This window comes from Brassica napus, chromosome C3 (assembly GCF_020379485.1).
Source record: "Brassica napus cultivar Da-Ae chromosome C3, Da-Ae, whole genome shotgun sequence".
NCBI classification, from domain to species: Eukaryota; Viridiplantae; Streptophyta; class Magnoliopsida; order Brassicales; family Brassicaceae; genus Brassica; species Brassica napus.
The window spans coordinates 68,630,990-68,652,233 of record NC_063446.1 but is presented as its reverse complement, the minus strand read 5'-3'; the positions used below and the strand labels follow the sequence as shown (position 1 = coordinate 68,652,233).

The following is a 21,244-nucleotide window of genomic DNA, read 5'->3' as shown; positions in this document are numbered from 1 at the left end:
GCAAGAGACACAGAGATGACTACTCATATCCATATCGTAAATATGAATTGAGAATACTCCTCTAAAGAAATACAGAAAAATATTTTCACACAGTATATCGGTAAATAAAAGCAAGTAGAAATGAAACAATGTTTTATGCTTTACCGCTTTTGTTATTAGAAGGCAATAAGTAAGAGTAAACCAGGTCGTTCTACAAAATACTTATCTCTTGATCAAGTGATGAATATAAGGGCTTGGCTCACAATACTGACTTGTAAGTACAACGCAAACATCATTTCATGTTCATTGCCTCTCAAGTCTCTCACATGGAACGTTCTCTAAAGAAAAGAACAAAGAGAGCTAGTTATGCCTGTGTGATGGAGAAGTTGATTGAAGAAAAAGAGAGAGAAAGATTGTGTATATTTTAGATACCGGGAAAAAGTTGGTTCTGTAAGCAGCACAAAAGAAAAAGATGGCCACTAAAGCCAATAGCCTCCAAAGACAATGCCAGTTGCAAAGATTTATTTGATTTTTCAGCTATCTGGTGTAAGAGAAGGCATGACTTTTTCCTTTGAGATAGTCATGATTGTACATGTCGAGCAGCTAACATTTAAAGCACTTGGAGGAAGTTTTAAAAGAGAAAAACTCACTGTCCATATTAAAGCAATGAGCATGAACCCAAACCATAAAAGAGGTACAAAGAGAACGTAAACAGGAAGAGTTGAAGATGTTTAAAAATACATGCAAGGTTGTTTACTTTCCACTGTATGAATGGTGATTGAGACTGCATAAATCTGTTAGAAAACAACATGGGAAGACAAAGTGAGATTGGAGAAGAGATACAGTGGAAAACTATAGCTTAAAAGAGAGCACTGACTGTATAGCTCATTATTCTTTGGAAAATAGCTTGAGTGGTTACAATGCGCTGATGATAATCTGTAGCAGCAGCAACATCGATACCACTATTGGCTCTCTTCAAAGCAGGAGAGCATCCATCACCAGTCATCCTACATATATGCTTCAATTCTTGCAACTTCTTCACAATCTCGTACTTTTTCTCTGGCTGAAACATAAACCAAAACATCGCTGTAGAGAGAGAGAGAGATCATGTTCATGAACAAAAAAAACTCTTCTTAACCAACCTGGGAAGACAGCAGCAAAGGCATCAGCATTCTCAATCAACTGTTCAACGGGAACATCAGCTAGGCTTTCGTCTTTGTGATTACTAAATAGAGAAGCTGATGCTGATGGATACATGTTTGATCCCATACCAAGCCTATGTCGAGTCTATTTGGCAATAGCAAGTTGATCCCCTATAAGAAAACCAATACTACATAAGATTAAAGCCAAAAATAGAAGTAAATAGACAGATATTAACCAGTCATCTTTATGTTTATACTGTATTACAGTATCATGTCTTGGAGGATCAAACCAAGGCAACACACCAACGAATTCACATGGACCACTATCATCAAAAGAAAAATGTTTTAAAGGTTAAATCATTAAAGATAAGAAACAATACTAAAACTTGAAGTGCAGTAAAACAAAATCAGTTCGTAGGTACCTGCTCTGGAGCAGGGAAGAAGTGAATCTCTCCGATACCAACCCTTATCTCTTTGTCAGCAAGTATTCTAAATTTCCAACCATAACAGCATCGATAGCATCTTGTTTTCTCAATGCTTTTGAGACTACATAAAATTACAATATGAAACAGAGCTTATAACCAATTAAAACAACACCAATATATCCTTGAAAATTAACAGAATATAAAATACATCAATTTTCCTGAAGAACAAAAAAAAATTGAGACTTCGGATAAGATCAGTCTCACACGATCAATCTGCTGTGTTTTCAATGTGGTCTTTCCTTCTCGGCCTGCTCAAATCACTGTAATAATTCTCAAGGGTGGTGGACTTTTCTTGGCAGCATCAGAAATAAAAGGCAAACCTTTTACCTTAATACCGGCGGGATCCCTTTCCTAATCAACCTATTCAACGTGATTGGAGAAATTAGAGAGCAGGAGATACGTATCAGAAGCTATACACTGATACGACTCTAGATAGCTTTATTGTATCTTCTTGTGTAACAAACTAATCCAACACTGATACAACTGGATCAAACCTTAAACCCATGGATTAACGTTTCGACCAACTGCAAGTAATAGTCAAACAGTACATATGAGTGACATGAGCTTCAATTTAATTGAGAATATATTATCATAAGTTAGTCCAGTTTTTTGTTATTGGTTCTGGTGTTTCAAAAAAAATTGTTTCTGAAGAAAAAAAGATTGTTATTGGTTCTTACCTTTGTCCCTATTTGAGATCGTTTCCCTTTAATTTCCTTTCCTGAAGCTTTGGTATTGCCGATTGTGTTGAATCTGCAAAAAAAACTAACTCTTGAGTGGCGTTAGTGATTAAATGTGGATCCTTCGTATTCATAATCTGACCGGAGAATGCAAAGCGGCGTCGTAGAAGGAGACTGCAGACTCGAGGAAGAAAGAAAAACTCATGGTTTAAGAGACCATGATAAGCTGATTTAAAGCTTCAGGAGACAATACCACTAAGTCCTAAAGAATCTTGATCGACAGACGTTTTGGGAAGAGAGAACGTCTAAAACTTTTTTGTTGTTGATCAGCAAATCTTGATCGGCAGATGAAAAAAAGCTCAAACCTAAACCACATGAAGCCCACACACCTAAGTCCATTCTAAACAAATTTTAAGCTCATACCCGAAAATGAAATGTTCTGATTGGTTGAATATTTTTTATGACGTGGTATGTCTAGATTTTGAGGAAATCCCCTTTTAGTATTGTGATTTTTATTATTATTTTCTTTTATTTTATGTTTTGGTAATTTTTACGTTATCCTATATAAAGTCGCAACCTAAAATCTGTTCGTCAGGATTGTGAATGGATTGCTAGATGTTGTATTATCCCAACTCCCCAAATAAACATCAAATGATCAGTCCATCAATATGAACATGTAATGGATCTAGTAATTATATGTCAACCTAAACATCAAAATATGAAAACTAATTAGAAGCCGATATAGATAAGTATTTGGAATATATCCAAATATTTTATTATTTATTTTATTATTTGGAATCAATTAAGATATTTACTTTTATTTGTATTTTCCATATTTTATTGGTTTTCCTATTTTAATTAAGATTAGGGTTTTTTAGATTTAAGAATTTATTATAAATAGGCATTCAAGCCTAAAGTTGTATGGAGACTTTGATAATTAATAAACTAGCTGTTTTGCTTTATACTTTGTCTTTGATTTGATTAAATTCATCAAGCAGGAAGTTGGTCTCAAGATCGAAGCTATCGAAAGAAACTCTTGATTGATCCAAGAACAGGTCTCTAGGAACCCTAAAGGTTCCTTGATCGACCGTTCAACCTATTTGTCCGCTGCATCAGGTGGTATCAAAGCTGCGTCTCTTTGGTTTTCAATCGAAGAACGATTCTGGATGTCATGGTGAATGCGAACATCTATCCTATCCAGGACGAAAGTCCCTTTGTTGAGAGAGAAGAAAACTATGAGATCTATCGAGAGATCTATGGTGATCCGATCTACGACGTCTACGAAGATGATGTCCGCGTTGTCGACTTTGTTTTCAGTGAATATTCTTTTGCAAATCTCGTCTGTGCAAAAATCGGGCCAGATTCAAATTGTGTAAAGTTCGTGCAAGATCAGAAGATTCGGGTTTGTGCAAAATTCGGATTTGAAGATAAATTTTTGAAGATTTCAGCTACAAAAAACCGATTCAAGATTCGAAGACGAATCTTTTCCAACCCAGAGAGAATGATGCAGATAAGTATTTGGAATATAAACAAATATTTTATTATTTATTTTATTATTTGGAATCAATTAAGATATTTACTTTTATTTGTATTTTCCATATTTTATTGGTTTTCCTATTTTAATTAAGATTAGGGTTTTCTAGATTTAAGGATTTATTATAAATAAGCATTCAAGCCTAAAGTTGTATGGAGACTTTGATAATTAATAAACTAGCTGTTTTGCTTTATACCTTGTCTTTGATTTGATTAAATTCATCAAGCAGGAAGTTGGTCTCAAGAAGCTATCGAAAGAAACTCTTGATTGATCCAAGAACATGTCTTTAAGAACCCTAAAGGTTCCTTAATCGACCGTTCAACCTATTTGTCCGCTGCATCAGAAGCTACATTAAAAGTACACTGATATAAACTTATTAGAAGCTGAGGAAGTACACAACTTTCTTCTTTGTTTTGGTATTTTGTATGATTGTATCTTTCTACTGTTTTGTTTTTGTGGTTGTAATGTTTTGCTCATATGAAACATTCATGAAAGATTGAAACTTTGGGGAATAAAGAATGTATTATAGCTAACTTGTAAGTAAGATTTGTTGCATCCATCTTGTGAATAATGAGTTTGATCCTGATTCGAGAAGACTCATGTGGACATATCTGCATGAACAAAGTTGATTGGAGATTAGGGCCTTGAGTCTTTGTGGTCTAAGCACATTCTCTTGGTAAAATCTTAGGAGGCATATTGTTTTTTACTTTAGTAAGAGGTCTACTTATCAATCATGATTCGTTTGGTAAGTGGGAATATACCTGATCATTACATTCTCTTGATCCTTACCGATCTTTCAAAGAAACTTGTAGAGATGGACGGCGGAAACTTGTCAGAGGATGCTCCAGAAACATTTGAGAACATGTTTGATCTTCATTCAGTTTTTCTCCATCTAGAATATAGTAGAATTGATTCTGGTTTTAAGACGAAAGCCATCTACTAAAGTTTTGATGTTCCTTATACAGTGATAGTATAAGAGCTTCGATTCCAAGCTTTGATGAGATGTATTTAAAAGTACCTAAAGTACTAAACAAAGAGTGAATTTTGTCAGGTATTCTACTTTGTTCACAGTTTTATCTGCTTATGATATTTAGCTTTATGAATGAGAGTGTCAATACATCTTGTATCTTATGTACAGAGCCACTGGAAACGGTAGAGCACTTATTTTTCGAGTCTTCTTATTCTACTCAGATTTGGGAGGTATTGATGAAGGGTATATTGAGAGACAAGTTTACAGTGAGATGGGAAGAAATGATGAGAATTATGAGAGATACAAGGAGAAGGAAGATGCATTTGTTTCTTATTAAGTACATGTTTCAAGCGACTGTTTATATGATTTGGAGAGAACGTAATAGAAGAAGGCATGGGGAAGCTGAAGCTCCAGCAGGTCTATTGATAAAACTACTTGATAAGAACATGAGAAATAGGCTCACTCTAGTGCAAAGGGGAGGTGATAAAGAGATTGGAGAAGGAATGCAACATTGGTTCAATACAAGATAGAGATTGATGCATCTTTTTGAAATAGGAGTTTAAAAGTTCTTATTCATTATAGGAAAGGACACAACTATTGTAACAAGATTTTTCTTTTTGAATTAAATTTAACATTCAATTCAAAAAAAAAAGATATTTAGCTTTATTTGTTAAGAATCTTATGTGTGTGTCATTTTGTGCAGGTTCTTCAGGTTGTGTGGTGGCTGAAGAGATTCATTTCAGTTCCGGTTCTTGTTCCATCTTCTGTGTTTGTTCATATCTTATAGATTTACATGATTTTAGTTATCATTTAATGTATATATTGATAATTTAAAGTGACATTTAGACACATTTAGGTTGCATTGTCATGAATGAGTCTGTATTAGGTGTTGGAATTGCCAATTGGAGGTTTTGGAGGTGTTTGGAACACTTTGGAGGTTAAAGAGGTGAAATGAAGCACTTGACGAAGTGAAGCTCAAGATCATGTGTGTAGAGGCTTTTGGCAACGAGATTATTCACCCGCCATGATCACAACGAAGTTGGCAACATGGCGTCACAGCGGACCGAGGAAATCGCTACATAGAGGACAGTCCAAGAAAACTTACAAGTCATGTAGCGGCTTTTCGTAGCGGGAAAGGGAGGCAGCTATGAACATAACGAAGTCTTTAGCGTAAAGGGATGAAGTAGTCGATGTGATCTCAACGGTGTACGTACCGGGCTTTGGTAGCGGCTTAACGAAGCCGCTACTGATGATGAAGCCAATGTTTGTGGAGTTTTGGTATAAGGCAAGCAACGACTTTTCAAAGGGGGATGATGAAGTCGCTATGAACGTAACGAAGTCTGTAGCGGGTATTGGTAGCGGTTTGGAAAAGCCGCTAGAGATAGGACATTCACAGCGGCTTTTCGTAGCGGTTCCGTGAGGTCTCTACCGATTAAAAACTTGATTTTTTTTATTTAGTTTGACCCAAGATATTTGGGCTGGCCCAACTTGTTTTAGAGAGCCTATAAATACTTTATAAGGAAAAAATGTTAATCATCTTATTTTCTATCACGATTGTGTAATCTTGCAAAGGCTTGAACATTTTGATCATTTAAGGAAATAATTCATCTAATATTTGTGTTTCTCTTCCCCATTAACATGATTAGCTTTGAATTTCATATGAATTTAAGGTAGGATTTCTCATGGAGATCAGTGAGTAGTCACTTTTTGATTCATGAGTTAGTTGGATTAGGGTGATTAGTTGGATATTTGGATTGTTCATTGTTTGATTAACATTGTTCCATGCTTGTTAGGTTTTCTTAATGCTAGATTAGCTTTGATCAAGTTGATTTAGAGCTTAAGTAATTTCATGCATGGAAGGCATCGATGAAATGCTTGAACCAACATAATATTGTCTTTTACATGTCTAGCCAATGGAAATTAATGTTAGAGATGTTAAATGGTTAGTAGAGTTGTGATTTATACATGCTTGAATGTGTTAGGCCAACACGAGTTGATATTTAATGCATGATTAGCATGTGGATTATTGTCACATGAGTGGATTAATCTATTTGAATGAGATCTATACCTACAGACTTGTTGATTGTTTTGTTTGAACATCCTCGATTGAACCTTGATCATTTTCTATCAATTATCTTGCCCATAGATCGATCCATAGCATTTGATTGGAAGATTAATTCTTTTATTTATTTCTTGATTGGATTTGAGATCACTTTTGTTTATATTTCTTGAATTTAGCTTGTTATCAATCATCCATCTTCTTATTTGCTTAGATTATGGAAGTTTGTGTGTTCTTTGTGTTATAGATCACTAGTTTCTTGTGAATTCAATTCTAAAATGCTGCATCGATATACCATTCGATTTTGGTAGTTTGCACATTAGATTAATTGACATGTCGTAAAACACAAAAATCATTTTTTTTTTAAAAATTGGTTATGAGAAGATAAAGCTGCCTCGAAATTGTCAAGTGTCAAGTCTCACGTAGGCTATTACTCTACTCCTATAGTCTTCAGCATTTTCTGCAACAAAACAAAGCATCCAAAGTTTGAGAATTAGAAGTGAGAATAAGTATAAAACACAAATCTTATATACATGAACTTTAGTTTCTACCCGCATTTGTCCATGGCAAATGGATCATCTGAAACTACACACTGAAGAGGGCAATTATACTGAGATACACAGAGTGATTTATGTTTCAAACATTACAAATCCAAATAGGAATATTTGGGTATTGGTAAGTAGAAAAAAATGCGCAGTGAAGAGAGATTCAAGGACCAGGTGGAACTGAGGTACATGCCTCTGAAGATGCTTCTTCCCTTTGCTCCACAGTGTCTCTCAAGAGCTTTCATCTACAGATACAATAAAGGTTGTGTTTTCTTATCTATATTAGAATTGGCCAAAGAGTAGAGAATTTGAACGTCAATATCAACGGAAGTGTCTGAATTTTCAGTAGCCTGGCTAATAAAAGAGACCCTACACTATTTTCATGTCTCCTATTATCCTATGTATAGACAAAATAATATACTACATAATATATAAATTTTTTTTTTTTGTGCACCATCGAAATTTTTTCATTAAAACTAAACCAAGACCGGTTCAATGGTCTGGGTCAGAACAAAGTTTGATAGAGAGTTTTTTGCAGCAGAGTCCTCAAAACAGAGTGTCTCTCGGCGACAAAAACTAAACGATACAAAATCAAAGGAAATTGAAAGGAGATAGATATCAGAGAGGATGCCGTGAAGATCAGAGAAGCTTGATCCATCTGCAATTGCCGTCACCAATTGCAGAGAGTCAGATTCAAAGACCACCCGTCTCATCTGAAGGGCAACAGCTTGTTCCATTGCTGCGCGCAGTGCTAGTCCTTCTGCCATGAGGGACGAATTCACAAACGCTACTGGTTGATCGTGGGAGCTAAAGCGCTCCTTTTGGTTACGGTAGAAACTCCAAGCAAGACCCGCGGCCTGTAGATCTTTCCTCCACGCTGCATCTGATTTACAGGTAATCTCAGTTGTCGATCTGTTGGGTTGGATCTTCCTCCTCTGCTCACAAATCTTGACTGGTACTTGGGCTGTCGCCCACTCTTTAGCATCATAGATTGCTTTGGTTACTGTTTCTTGAGCAGAGAAAGTTCTGTTTTGAAATAATTTTTGGTTTCTTGCTTTCCATATGGCCCAGATGATCCAGGGAGCTAGAATGGCATTTCCGAGACCAATAGGAGGGAGGACTACTGTTCGGAGTAGCCTTTTCCATTCCAGGTCAAAATCGTTCAGAGGCATTGGATTGAACCCGCCAGAGAAAGGTACCAATTCCCATACTTTTAACGCATAGGGACATTGGAAAAATAGATGAGAAATAGATTCATGGCTTTCACAGTGAATGCATTTGGTACCTGATAGGACTTGTCTAGCTTCGAGCCTATCTCCGACTGGTAGTGCTCTATGTTTGATCTTCCAAATGAACAATTTGAGCTTAGGAGAAGTAGTTAGTTTCCATATCTCTGGTAGCCAGTCGCTCGAATTCCTAGGGTTCTGTTCAGGGGTGATTTGTTTCCTCTCGACCGCTGTATAGTAACCAGTCTTTGTAGTATAGGATCCTGACTTGTGTCGCAGCCAGATTTGCTTGTCTTCTCCCCCCCCCCATTTGCTGGTCTTTATACTTAGGATCTTATCTCGGAGCAGGGGAAAGTGATTTTCGATCATCTGTCCATTCCACTCTTTGGTTTCCGTAGAGATTAGCTCTGCGACTTTCAGGGAACTCTGATGCTCGGGAGTTGGTCCCATTGGTCGTACTGGTGCTATTAGAGATAGCCATGCATCATCCCAAGCCAAGACTTTTTCACCATTGCCAATGGCCCATCCTAGTTGCTCTTTTAGGAAGTCTCTCCCTATCAGTATTCCTCTCCACCCATGTGAGCAGGAGCTAGGGGCTGATACTTGCATGAAGTCTTGATCGTGACAATATTTGCCTTTAAGTACCCGGGCAAGCAAACATGAAGGGGATTCTAGCATGTGCCAACTGAGCTTTGCTAGTAGAGCATCGTTGAAACATTGGATATCCCTGAAACCCAACCCTCCCTCTTGTTTTGATTTGATCATAGTATCCCATGCGATCCAATCCATCTTTTTCTCTCCTGTATTAGAGTCCCACCAAAATCGAGTCAAAACAGATTGGATCCTCTTGCACAAGGATAGTGGGAGTTTAAAGCTTTGCATTGCGTGGTTAGGCATAGGAGATAGCACACTCTTCAACAGAGTTATCTTCCCCGCTGAGGATAAAAATCTGTTAGTCCACCCTTTTGCTCGTTGTCTGATCTTATCAACTATTGAGGTGAAGAGATCCTTTTTCTTGCTTCCAAAGTGCTCAGGTAGGCCTAAATATTTCCCAGAGCCCCCCTCATTCACGATCTGAAGTTCCGCTTGCACTCTATCTCGGATTGTCTGCGGGGTCTTATGTGAGAAGGTAATACCCGACTTCAACTGGTTGATCTTCTGTCCCGAGGCCCGTTCGTACCTGGCCAGAATTCTTTGGAGAGTTGCTACACTCCGTTTGTTGGTTCTACAGAAGAAGAGTGTGTCATCAGCAAACAACAGGTGGTTCACTCTTGGACTGTTTGTGGCCACTTTGATGCCTTGGAGCTTTTTATCCTCCTGTGCTTTCCTGCATAAACCCGAGAGCACTTCGCTGCACAGAATGAAAATATAGGGAGACAGCGGATCTCCTTGCCTAATGCCCCTCTCTGGTTTGACCCATCCTTGCTCAGATTCATTGATTAAAAAAGAGTAGGAGACGGTTTTGACACATTGCATGATCCACTCAATCCAGATTACGTGGAAGCCAAGGTGGATCATAACTTCTTCAATGAAATCCCATTCTAAGCGATCGTACGCCTTACTCATATCAGTTTTCACTGCCATGGAGCACCGTTTAGAAGCTGTTGACGTTTTTAGGAAATGAAGGACCTCGTGGGAGATGAGGATGTTGTCAGTTATAGCTCTTCCTTGGACAAAAGCAGATTGGTTTTCAGAAACCAAGTCAGGAAGTAGCGTTTTGAACCTGTTGGCCAATAGTTTAGAGATTATTTTGTAATAGACATTGCATAGCGCAATTGGTCTATAATCTCCAACTGATTTGGCCTCAGTATTCTTGGGTATTAATCTGACTAGGGTGTGATTAAGTGATCTCGGCATTACACCGGAAGAGAAAAACTCTTGGATTTCAGCTACAATGTCTGGCCCAACGGTACTCCAGTTTGCTTGGAAGAAACTTGCTGAGAACCCATCCGGACCAGGAGCTTTGTCCGGATGAATAGCAAGTAACGCCAAGTGTATTTCAGAAGCTGGTGGGATGGTAATGAGTTTTTGATTGATCTCAGGGGGTACTTTATTGGTGAGCGCCTCTCTCACTATCTGTCTTCTTTGGCCCGGTATGGAGATGAACAGATTCTTGAAGTAGTCAACTATCGTTTCTGTGATCTCCTTCTCTGTAAATACCGGGTTCCCTTCTGCATTTTTCATGACTGAGAGGTTGTTAATTGCTCTGCGCCCCTTAGTTACCGCATGAAAATATCCTGAGTTTCTATCCCCTAGGCTCAGCCACAAATTTCTGCTTCTCTGCTTCCAGAAAGCTTCCTCAGCAAGGTAAGCCGCTTTAAGATCAGAGTTTATCCTATTTAACAGAGAATCATCATTTGAGGTACTTGTCATTGCTTTCTCAAGCTCCTCTTTCCACTTGTTAATGAGTAGCTTGCTGTTCCTTTGTTGTTCCTTGTTCCACTGAACCAGCGCTGATCTCACCATGCCAATTTTTGTTTGAACTGACTTTTTTCCTGCTTTCTTCCATATTTGTTGTACTAAGGCTTTGACTTCAGGGTTTTCTCTGAGTCTTCGATCAAATCTAAACAGCCCTTTTCCTTTTTTCCTAGTTAGATCGAAGCAGGTTAAGATCGGCCTATGGTCAGAACCCTCATAATTTAGATACTCAACACTTCCAGAATGAAAGATATCAAACCAATGGCTGTTTGCCACTGCCCTGTCCAGACGACAGCGCACAACTCCTTCTGTTCATACCCCTCTCCAGGAGAGAAAATCTCCTGTGTGTGGTAGATCATAGAGATCACACTCTGACATGAAGGTCCTAAAGTCCACAAAAGACCCCTCTGCTCTAACTCGGCCCCCTTCTTTTTCTTGGTTGGTAAGTATATCGTTGAAATCCCCAGTAATGAACCAGGGGGAGTCACGAGAAAGAGTGAGAGCTGTAAGTTCCTCCCACATTTGTCTTCTCACAATATAATCTGTATCCGCGTGAATAAAGGTTGCGAAAAAACTCTTATTCTCATACATTATTTCGGTATCAATGTAGTGTTTACAGGAGAATAAGATAGTAACACTGATTCCTTGTTTCCAGAGCAGGGCTAAGCCTCCAGCTCCGTGCCCTGTAGGAGGTACCAGATGGGAGTTTGGATAAGCCAACGATGCACATTTACGGAGAACAAAGTCGTTGAAGTTCTTTGTCTCTGTGAGGAATGTAATGTCAGGAGAGAATTTCTTGTGGATCTCTCCAAGTCTCTGGACTGTCTGGGGATTCCCCAACCCCCGACAGTTCCAGCTCACAATCTTTAAGGAATTGGAGCGGGCGGATTCTGAAAATCCACCTTCCTCTTTGCAATGCCCGGAATAATCTGTACTGTCGGCTGAGAATTGTTTGCACTGCCCCCTCTCCTGGTACTGGTAGGTCTACTGGAAACAGGACCTCTAGTAGATGAAGTTGGAAAACTTCTTCTTTTTGGAGATATCTTGACTTGGGCGACTTTTCTCTTCTTGGAACTAACACCGGTATTCACTCCTAAGGGCTTAGGTTGGTTCCTACTCAGGGGGGGGTCTGCCTAGACGTTTTTTAACTGTTATTCTTGGTGTATCAGCCTCAGGAGTGATAATCGTCTCTTGAGTAGCTCCCAACCTAGATAACACAGAGATTCTTTCCGCAGAGGTCTGTACATCAGACATTCTTCTATCACCCTCTGGTTCAGTCGCATCCACTCTATCTTGATCATGCAGTGACCCCAGCCTAGATAGCGCGGGAATTCTTTCTACGATGGTCTGGGTCTCCGCGGTTCTCCGAGCTCCTTCAGCAGAAACAGTAGCCTCAATAGCCATATTCATGATCACTTGTTCTGTTTCTCCATTTTCCTCAGCATATCTCATTCTTTCTCTTCGAGCAGCGCTCTCTGAAGGATCAGCTCCATTAACATATTGGATCATTACTTCGCGAAGTTCCTCCCTAGCTTCTCTAATTGCTTCTTCAGGGACCGGAACTCTAGATGTGTTTTGATAGTCAGATTGAGTGCTACGCTGAGGGGATACCGGTCTCTCCTGCCTTTGCGCAGAGGAAAGGTGTTCTGAATTTGCATCGCGGGAGCAATCCAGTCTCTTTTGACTCTGGCTAAGGGCGTTTGTCTCAGGAGGGTGAGATGTGCCTGAGTAGTGTGCTCGTCTGCCAGTTTCTACCCACCGAGATCCAATTTGTCTATAGTTTGAGACTTGCGCAGAGTTGGAGTGTCGGGGGTAGTAGTTTAGAGATCTTGAATAAGATTCATTAGTATGTGCTCTCTTACTTGCCACGTAACGAGTCTTATTTTCATTATCACGGTAGGAATGTGAGCGAGTTCCATAGTCAGCTCTTCTAGCATCCCTCATGAACCCAGATGCTTGGTGAGAGATTCCACTTTGGTTGGGGTGTTGTGCATGCTGATTGGATCCATTTTTACGGTAATCTGCCATTTCTTCCGCCTTAGTTTTAAGATCGTTTTGATGTTTTGTCTCCTGTGGGTTTTGACCTGGATTTTGTGGACAGTCATTGTACTCATGATCAAGTTTCTTGCATGTTGTGCAGAATTTTTCCAACTTTTCATAGACCAGAACCACGGTGACTTCATCACCGTTTTTGAAATCTAGAGTAGTCTTGAAAACGAGGGGTTGGAGGCCGTTGATGTGTACTCTGAACCTTGCCTTGGAGGCAGTAATTTCCCAACTTTCAAAGGTTCCAATATCACCTGCAATGCTTCTAAGGATGGGTTCCAAAGATGCAGAGGTAAGTCTTGAACTTGGACCCAAAAAGGTATCTGAGAAGGGAATCTTGGTGAGACTGAAGGTTCCCATTGTTGTAGGATGAGCATCCATTTGGCAAAATGATATGGCCTATTGTCAAGGACATTTTGTAGATCTTCCGCTGAGGCAAATTGAAACTGGAATCTTCCTTGTCCCAGATCAGAACCAAAAGGTCTTGAGTTGCATTTCCACAGGTCTGAGAGGAAAGGAATAAGGGACCACATTCGCTGATGCTTGGGGTTGGTAACTCTTCCTATAAGAGTGAGCTCATGCTTCTTTATCAGCTCTGAGTTATCAAAATCAGGTACACTAACCCTACCTCTCCTTGGTGGTGATGCATTATTTGCTAAGCCTTTTCCTTTTTCTGTTGAGGTTAGTCTTCTAGCCATGGTGGTAGCTGTAGATTTGATCTTGCTTGAAAGAGATAAGGGTTCTCCGCAAAGCGGGAAAGTTCTTAGAAACTAGAGTTCTAGAAAGTTGTTTGCTTAAACATGTAACCTGTCCATATAGCGAAAGTTTCATGATAAGAGAGGAGGTCATACCGGAGGGAGCAGCGGACCCGTCGACCGGAGTCGAGGGCTAGAACCCGGTGGGCAATAGATCAGAAGAGTGGATTATCCTTTGGATATTACTGAAAGCGGTAACAATTTGAATAAACAGAGGAGGTTGCAGGTTTTTGTTACACAGAAAAGGAAAAAGTATGTAGGGTGGAGGATAGGTAGAGCTAAATAACCAAGGGATAACGACTTTCCTCTGTTATCGTACCTGGGAGAGTTTTGTTAGTAGTTTTTGGGGTTTTTCTTAAGAGCTACATAATATATAATTCGATAACAAAATAATAAGAGAATTGGTTGTGTCTTTCTCGTGCTGGTTTCAACTATCACAAAAATCAGAAAAAGAGGGAAAAAACGTAGAAAATGTGAGATCTTTTCTTTTAGCCATTTAAGGAGAACTCATGAGAAGTGTGATCCATCTGGGTTATTACTTTTTTCTTGTTACTTCTCTGAGAACCACTCATGTCTTTGTGTTGTGCCATCACATCTCATATCCATTTTTACGTATATTAAATTTGTTTTTATTAAGTTTTATGTAACTTTTACAAAAAAAAGTATTTAAAAAGTTTGGCCTTTTTCTTTGAGTGTCTTTCTTATCATATCTTCTTTTCTTACCTTATCTGTGATTCATCATAGACTACAATAGCTATGCACATCTGAGAATATACTTATCCAAAACATATCCATGTCTTAATAAGAAACAAAGTTCTAACAAAAACTGTATAGATACTTTAAATTATTGCCAATTAAATTTGAACTGAAAACGTATGATACCTCACAACATGTTCTCAAACAAGATTTGATCAATAATAAAAATTAGGTCACAGCTGCGAAATAATTGTTTTCTGAAAACAGCTGCGCAATAATTGTTACAATTATTCAATAATTTTGAGATCTATTGAATATGCTTTAATACTCAAAACATCTGCACAGAGGTCCAATTAAGCAAGAGTACTTTTTACAAAAAATAAAAATAAATAATTGTTACAAACAATATTTGTCCACTTTACTTTATGAATATATAAATTAATTAAAAATAGAAATAAATATGATAAATAATGAATATAAATTAAATACATTTTAATTAATTATAAAAAGTTCTAATGTATGCACAATCCTCTAGACATTATTTGAAAAATAGTTTTTCAAATTTTGTTTATATGTCATTTTTACAATTATTTTCACTAAAAATGACATGTCACACTAATTATAATAACATACCTTATGACTAATTGTGACATGAACAATCACGCTTAATGTTTATTTATATTTGGTAAACCTTTTAGAATATGCTAATAATTTATATATATCATCATTAAAGTAAATATATTTAAATATAAAATAAATAATATAATGATAAAATATAACAACATTTTACAAAATTTTAAATATTATTTTATTTTATTTTTAATAGTTATACAAATTTTTTACTAAAAAAATTCTTCAAAATTTTATGCAATTTTGTTTTAAAAATATAATTATTTTTATCCTAATACCATTGATTTCCTTTTAATATCTACAAATTTTATAAATACTATTTAGTTTTACTTTTGGATAATTACAAATTTTATATAAGTTGATTCAATATACATGATTATTATTTATCTACAAAAGTAATAGTAAAATTTGATAAAATTAGTTTAAAGTGCAAAATTATGAAAATATTTATACACATTAATTTATGCTACTTACAAGTTGATTATGAGAATTTCTATCATTAGCATAAAGTTTACATATTCATACACATTAATTTATGCTACTTACAAGTTGATTTTTCTATCAAATTATACATGATTTGTATAAAATTATTATTTTATAGAAGTTGATTTAATATTATCTTAACCAAAAAATAGATAAAAATCTATCTAATACTAAAATTTTAAATATATATATCTTAGTAAATACAGGTTTTAAAAAAACAAATCTTAATTTTATGTATAATTAAATCAAAATCTATATTGAAATATTGGTTAGAAAGTGATAAAATCTAAAATATTTTTAAAACAGAGGGAATCGACAAAAAAAAAAAAAAAAGGAGGAACTGACGCAAAACCAAAGGCTCTCTCTCTCTCTCGGGTCCCTCTCTCACGCGTATATATTTTCGAACCTTGCGAGTGTGATGTGATTTCAACACCATCTTCGAGATCAACGGAGGAAGACGAAGACGAAGACGAAGACGAAGACGAATGGACTGGACGAAAGTTTCCTCTGTAAGCTTCTCAGAAATACATTACCCATTTGTTGAACTTTTTCTTGATCTTCCTGTTGTTGAAATCACAGAGATCAAGCTCTCTTACAATTGGAGAGCAACTCTGCGCCGTCTTCGTACCTTTCTTTGTCATTATTGATGTCCTCTTCTCCACCGTCGGACAATGCTTCGATTGCCGTCGCCGCCGATGGACTCAGACATGTCAGCACCCGGATCTGACTCGTCTTGCCCTTGAATCTCAATGTGGGTTTTCTTGATCAATGCTTCTGATCAATGGGTTTTCAAGCTTCTCTGTTTTGGAGATCAAAAGTTTGAAACTTTGGGTTTGAATGTGTATTTGCAGTTTCAGTGAATGAAGTTGAAGCATTGTATGAGTTATTCAAGAAACTGAGCTGTTCAATTATTGATGATGGTTTGATTCACAAGGTGATCTTTTTTTATCTGTGATTGCCTTTTCAAAGCATAGTGTTTTGAGCTGAGCAGTCTTCTCCGATGGTTATGAGAAATATTGATGTTCCTTTGTTTGTAGGAAGAGCTTCGATTAGCGCTTTTCCAAGCTCCAAACCTCTTTCTTGATAGGGTGAGTGTGTTCTTTAGACAGACATTGATAGTCTTAATTTTTTCATGGTTTCTTGATGCAAAATATGTTTGGTTGTTGTGTAGGTTTTTGATTTGTTCGATGAGAAGAAGAATGGGGTTATAGAGTTTGAGGAGTTTATCCATGTGTTGACTGTGTTTCATCCCTCTGCACCAATCCAGGAGAAGATCGACTGTAAGGATCAGTGTCCTACTCATAGTATGCAGCAAAGCTTTTTTAGCCCATGGATGAGTCTCAAACATATGTTTGTAATCTTTGGCAGTTGCATTTAGGCTCTATGATCTTAGACAAACCGGATTTATAGAGCGAGAAGAGGTATATAATCTGCTGCTATTGCAAGTTTGAGACTGTCTTTTTAGATACGTAACAACAAGTTGAAGTTGTTAATGTATTTAGGTGCATCAAATGGTGGCTGCTATTTTGAAGGAATCTGATATGATGCTGTCAGATGAACTTCTGACCATGATTATTGATAAAGTGAGTGTATTTGGTTGTAATACTCTCTCTCTCTCTCTCTCTCTCTTTAGTTTTGAGTAATCATATTTGGTAAATTCAGTTAGTAGATTTGATTTGTTTTTGCTAGACATTTGCTGATGCAGATTCTGACAAAGACGGTAGAATAAGCAAGGAGGAATGGAGAGTGTATGTGCTTAAGCATCCCAGCTTGTTGAAGAATATGACTCTTCCTTACCTAAAGTAACCAAATCTTCTTCTCTTTGTTAGATTAACTCTTCAATCCAAGATAGCCTTTTGCTGTATGATCATCAACATATCTGTTTGGATTTTGAAGGGATGTGACAACGGCATTTCCAAGTTTTATATTCAACACTGAGGTTGAAGACTGAGGCAACAACACCTACAATCTTTTCCTGCGTATGAAAGCAGTTTTTCTATTGTATTTTTTTTTCCCAAATTAGTTGGTGATCATTGTTAGCTGTAAGTAAAATTTTATCTTTTGATGCATACATTTGTAGACTGATCCATTGAAAGTATAATAAAGCATTTTTTTTCTACTATATCTTGTGTCTATGGGTGCCATATGGACCAGTGATTCAGACATGTATTGTGTGGAAAGATCGGAAGGGATAAACAAGAGCAAATGGAATTGAGGCCAATGATTCAAGATAAGAATGAATATTATGAAAGTTTTTATCTACAATTATAGAGAGAAAGAAATAGAAAGTGTATGATAGATAATAAAAACACTATGAATTAGAACACAACAGATTATGACATTAATGTAAGTCAAGCTGACACTGCAGCTGCGACTTGTTCTTCATCTGGGAGGAGAGTGCACACCAGTTTCCTGTCTCCATATACATTGTCCACACGGCATGTTCCACATTTCATTAATTTTTCACACTCATATTTTCAAACCATAAAAAATAACAAATGGCCCAACTGATCTTGGATGATCTAATCATATACATGTGGTTGGCCAGAACTTGGCGGAGCAGAGCCATGGGGGCAGAGAAAGCAGCGTACTCTCGGGATTAAGGCTTGTTCCATGTTTCTGACATCAGCAACGATGGATGATGTGGAGCTCCCTGAGAACACATACAAACTCCCGTCAATGTCTCAATCTCAATTTGGATGAACAACACACTATGCGCTAACAAGCTCAACAAAACCTACAAGTAGCCAACACTGTAGATCTTAAAATCTACGCTAAGTATTTGATAGTGATCGGGAGTTTAATCTAGGGAAGATAAAATGATGTAGGCAACGATATTTTTAGAACACAGCGATGTAATCAGTTTCCAGTAGGCAAAGATGAATTTTATTGATAAATAAAGGTGAATACAATGAATGAAATGAGATCGACGTTACAAACGAGATCGATAAGGGAAAAGATTTAAAGCTAGGTGAAAACAAGATCGATGTATGGGTGTAGCTCTCTCTAGGGTTTTCAACGTGTCCCTCTTCATATGCGTCGATCTTCTTTTGTAGTGAATTGAGCCCGGATCCCCGCAACCGTTCCGCGATCTTCAGGCCTTCGGTCTCTCTTCGAACTGCTCGTAACGGGCCTCTTACTTGTTCTACACCGCACGGCCCAAACCGATGCTGGCCCATTTAACTTATTGACCAATATTGAGTCTAACAAACACCATGCTCTTACAAGTTCAACAAACATGAGCTCTCTGTTTACTATTTTATTTTGATCTTTTCAAATGTGCATTCATGTTGGATGTCATACCTCGCATTTTAGGAGCTCAAGGCAAACATCTTAAAATTTATTATAAAATGTTTATGAAAATATAATTAATATACCAACAGAAATATATTCAACTTTTTATATAAATTAATTTAAGAGAAGAGGCAAAACTATAATAGTAAAAAAAAATTTATATACCATTATATTGGTTGGTCATTGTGAACATCTTCATCATCATCGTATATATGTATGTGTGTTAATTTAAATATATACAATGTAGATGTAAAGTTATAAGTGATAAATTAATATAACAAATGTAAAAAATACAATATTAACGAAAAATATGGAAAAAAAACAAAAAGCGAAAAATTATCAAAATATAGTAAAATACGATAATAAATGAATTTAAAATATAAAATATCATAAAACAAATATGATGTTGAACAGATTAAACGAAATAAATATAGATAATAATTATTAAATAGTTGATTAATTCAAATATAGAAATAAAACATATTTGGTTAACTATTTGAATAAGGTATGATTACACACATTTCTATATGATGATCTCCTCTTGACTGGATAATACATTCATTCATATCAGTTATACATGTGATTTTCAAGCCAATGTTCTTAAAAGTTAGGTGTTCATAGGTACGACTAGAGTTATATACTAGGGCGAATCAAGAAATTACTGCATAGTTGCCTGGAGAAAGCAGAGTCAAATTATAATGGGTGCGCTTAGGAGAATTTTTCATAAATATCTATTAATTCATATAACTTTACATAAAAAGTATCAAAAAAATAAAAATTAGTGAAGAAACACACTTGTTTCGTACAAAATTATGGGGGCACGTGCACCATCTCTCCTCTTACTGGCTTCACCCATGGTTATCTAGGTTTTGAATTCGGAAATGCATAATTTTTTTTTTTGAAGCAACCTATTTAGTTTGGCCGATCAGTGACAGTGGAGTATCAAAGAAAGTCCTACATTGCTACTATACTGCCCTTTCGGGCTACATGACCGATTCTCAGCAAAATCTCACCAACTCTTAACTTCAATGTCTTGAAGCTTCTTCTCCAACTCTCTTGACTCTAAACAAGTTTCCATCTTTTCAGTTTTAAGCAATCCTCTCTTCTCCACCAATGTGAAGTGGAAGGCTTTGACAGGGAAGTCCATTGAGCTATACGTTGGGGACATCTATGACTTCGAGTTCTTTGGTGAGTCTTTCAAGTCTTTTGAGCCAGACTCAGTTTTCCATTTCGGTGAACAACATTCTGCTAGCATAGATCATAGATGTCAGAATTACTTAGAGCATGGTTAACCGGGAGTATGTTACCGAGGGTTTCTGACCACTTCAATATTAATTACTTTTATGTATTTTAGTTAAAAGTTAAATTTTAAATGTCAAAATTTAATGTAACCCAATCAAAAAGTAATTTGTGTAGAAAGGGTATCATAGTTTTTTTGTTGAAGTTTCTCTGACACACATTTTTCTAATATTTTTATTTTTTAATAGGTAGAACCTCTTTTATATAGAGAAATTAGGCCCTATAACCATGAAAAAAAACACTAATTCACCCACTAGCCATATTTCCTAATATTCCTATAGACGCCGTTACATATACATATTAATATTGTAATACCCCTTCACTCAACCGACACAACCTACAAAAAATATAAAAGAAAAAAATTAATTATTAATCCCACAAAAGTAAATAGTGACTTACTCGACTTCACATCTTTCCCTTTTTACTTCTCTAGGTAACTTTTTAGAAGTCGGCAAATCTCTGGCACCGATTTGCTCCACATTGTCGCCTCTGCCTGATTTCAAAAGCTTTGCTATCTTCTTCTTACTGCCATTCCAGTTGTGTTCTTTTCTCTGCTTGTGCCGTCCTTCGACCTCGGACGGCGTTAAATTTGCAGCGACGGTTAGTAACAGACCCTCCTCTCCAATTTTACCAACTCGATTCGTCTCCGATCTTTGGAACTACGGTAAGTTGTCCATGTTTTCTTAGACTCTCTTCACCTTTGCTTATTTCATTTGATTTTGGGAACTTCTCCGGAATTAGGGTCCTATAATTACTAACTATGTACCATCGTTTATGTTGCATACCATCGTTCTCGTTGCAAAATTAGGGCCATATGATTGGAGTTTGCCTGTGCTATTTGAAATGAAAAATCTTAGTTTTAGAGACTGGTTACGTGTCATTACATTCCTCTGCTATTTCTGAAGAATCGTATCAGAACTAATATACTATTCGATTTCCATTCCATTTGACCATATGTTCTGTTCCATATATATAAATTCTATATTATATCAGATGGTACAATTCT

The 21,244-nt window shown here is 36.9% G+C and overlaps 1 protein-coding gene and 1 long non-coding RNA gene across 3 annotated transcripts; one reads left to right on the top strand and one right to left on the bottom strand.

Moving 5' to 3' along the window:
- Positions 1 to 1,071: 1,071 nt before the first annotated feature.
- Positions 1,072 to 6,786, bottom strand: LOC106434047. The gene is made up of 3 exons (XR_007320484.1): positions 1,544 to 6,786; positions 1,387 to 1,444; positions 1,072 to 1,292 (listed from the first exon to the last, which is right to left on the bottom strand). It is a non-coding gene; the product is annotated as an uncharacterized LOC106434047 (long non-coding RNA).
- A 9,164-nt stretch (positions 6,787 to 15,950) lies between these two features.
- LOC106434029 (calcineurin B-like protein 10) lies at positions 15,951 to 17,767 on the top strand. 2 transcript variants are annotated; one of them, XR_001286685.3, is made up of 9 exons: positions 15,951 to 16,154; positions 16,225 to 16,396; positions 16,497 to 16,579; positions 16,683 to 16,733; positions 16,817 to 16,925; positions 17,014 to 17,066; positions 17,148 to 17,228; positions 17,351 to 17,447; positions 17,542 to 17,767. XR_001286685.3 is itself a non-coding variant. In XM_013874866.3 (9 exons), the coding sequence occupies exons 1-9, from the start codon at positions 16,131 to 16,133 to the stop codon at positions 17,594 to 17,596; spliced, it is 741 nt and encodes a 246-aa protein (XP_013730320.1). In that variant the 5' UTR covers positions 15,953 to 16,130; the 3' UTR covers positions 17,597 to 17,767. The 2 variants fall into 2 exon arrangements, 1 of the variants encoding a protein (XP_013730320.1); XM_013874866.3 differs by having other exon boundaries at positions 15,953 to 16,154; positions 17,335 to 17,447.
- The last annotated feature ends 3,477 nt before the right edge of the window (positions 17,768 to 21,244 follow it).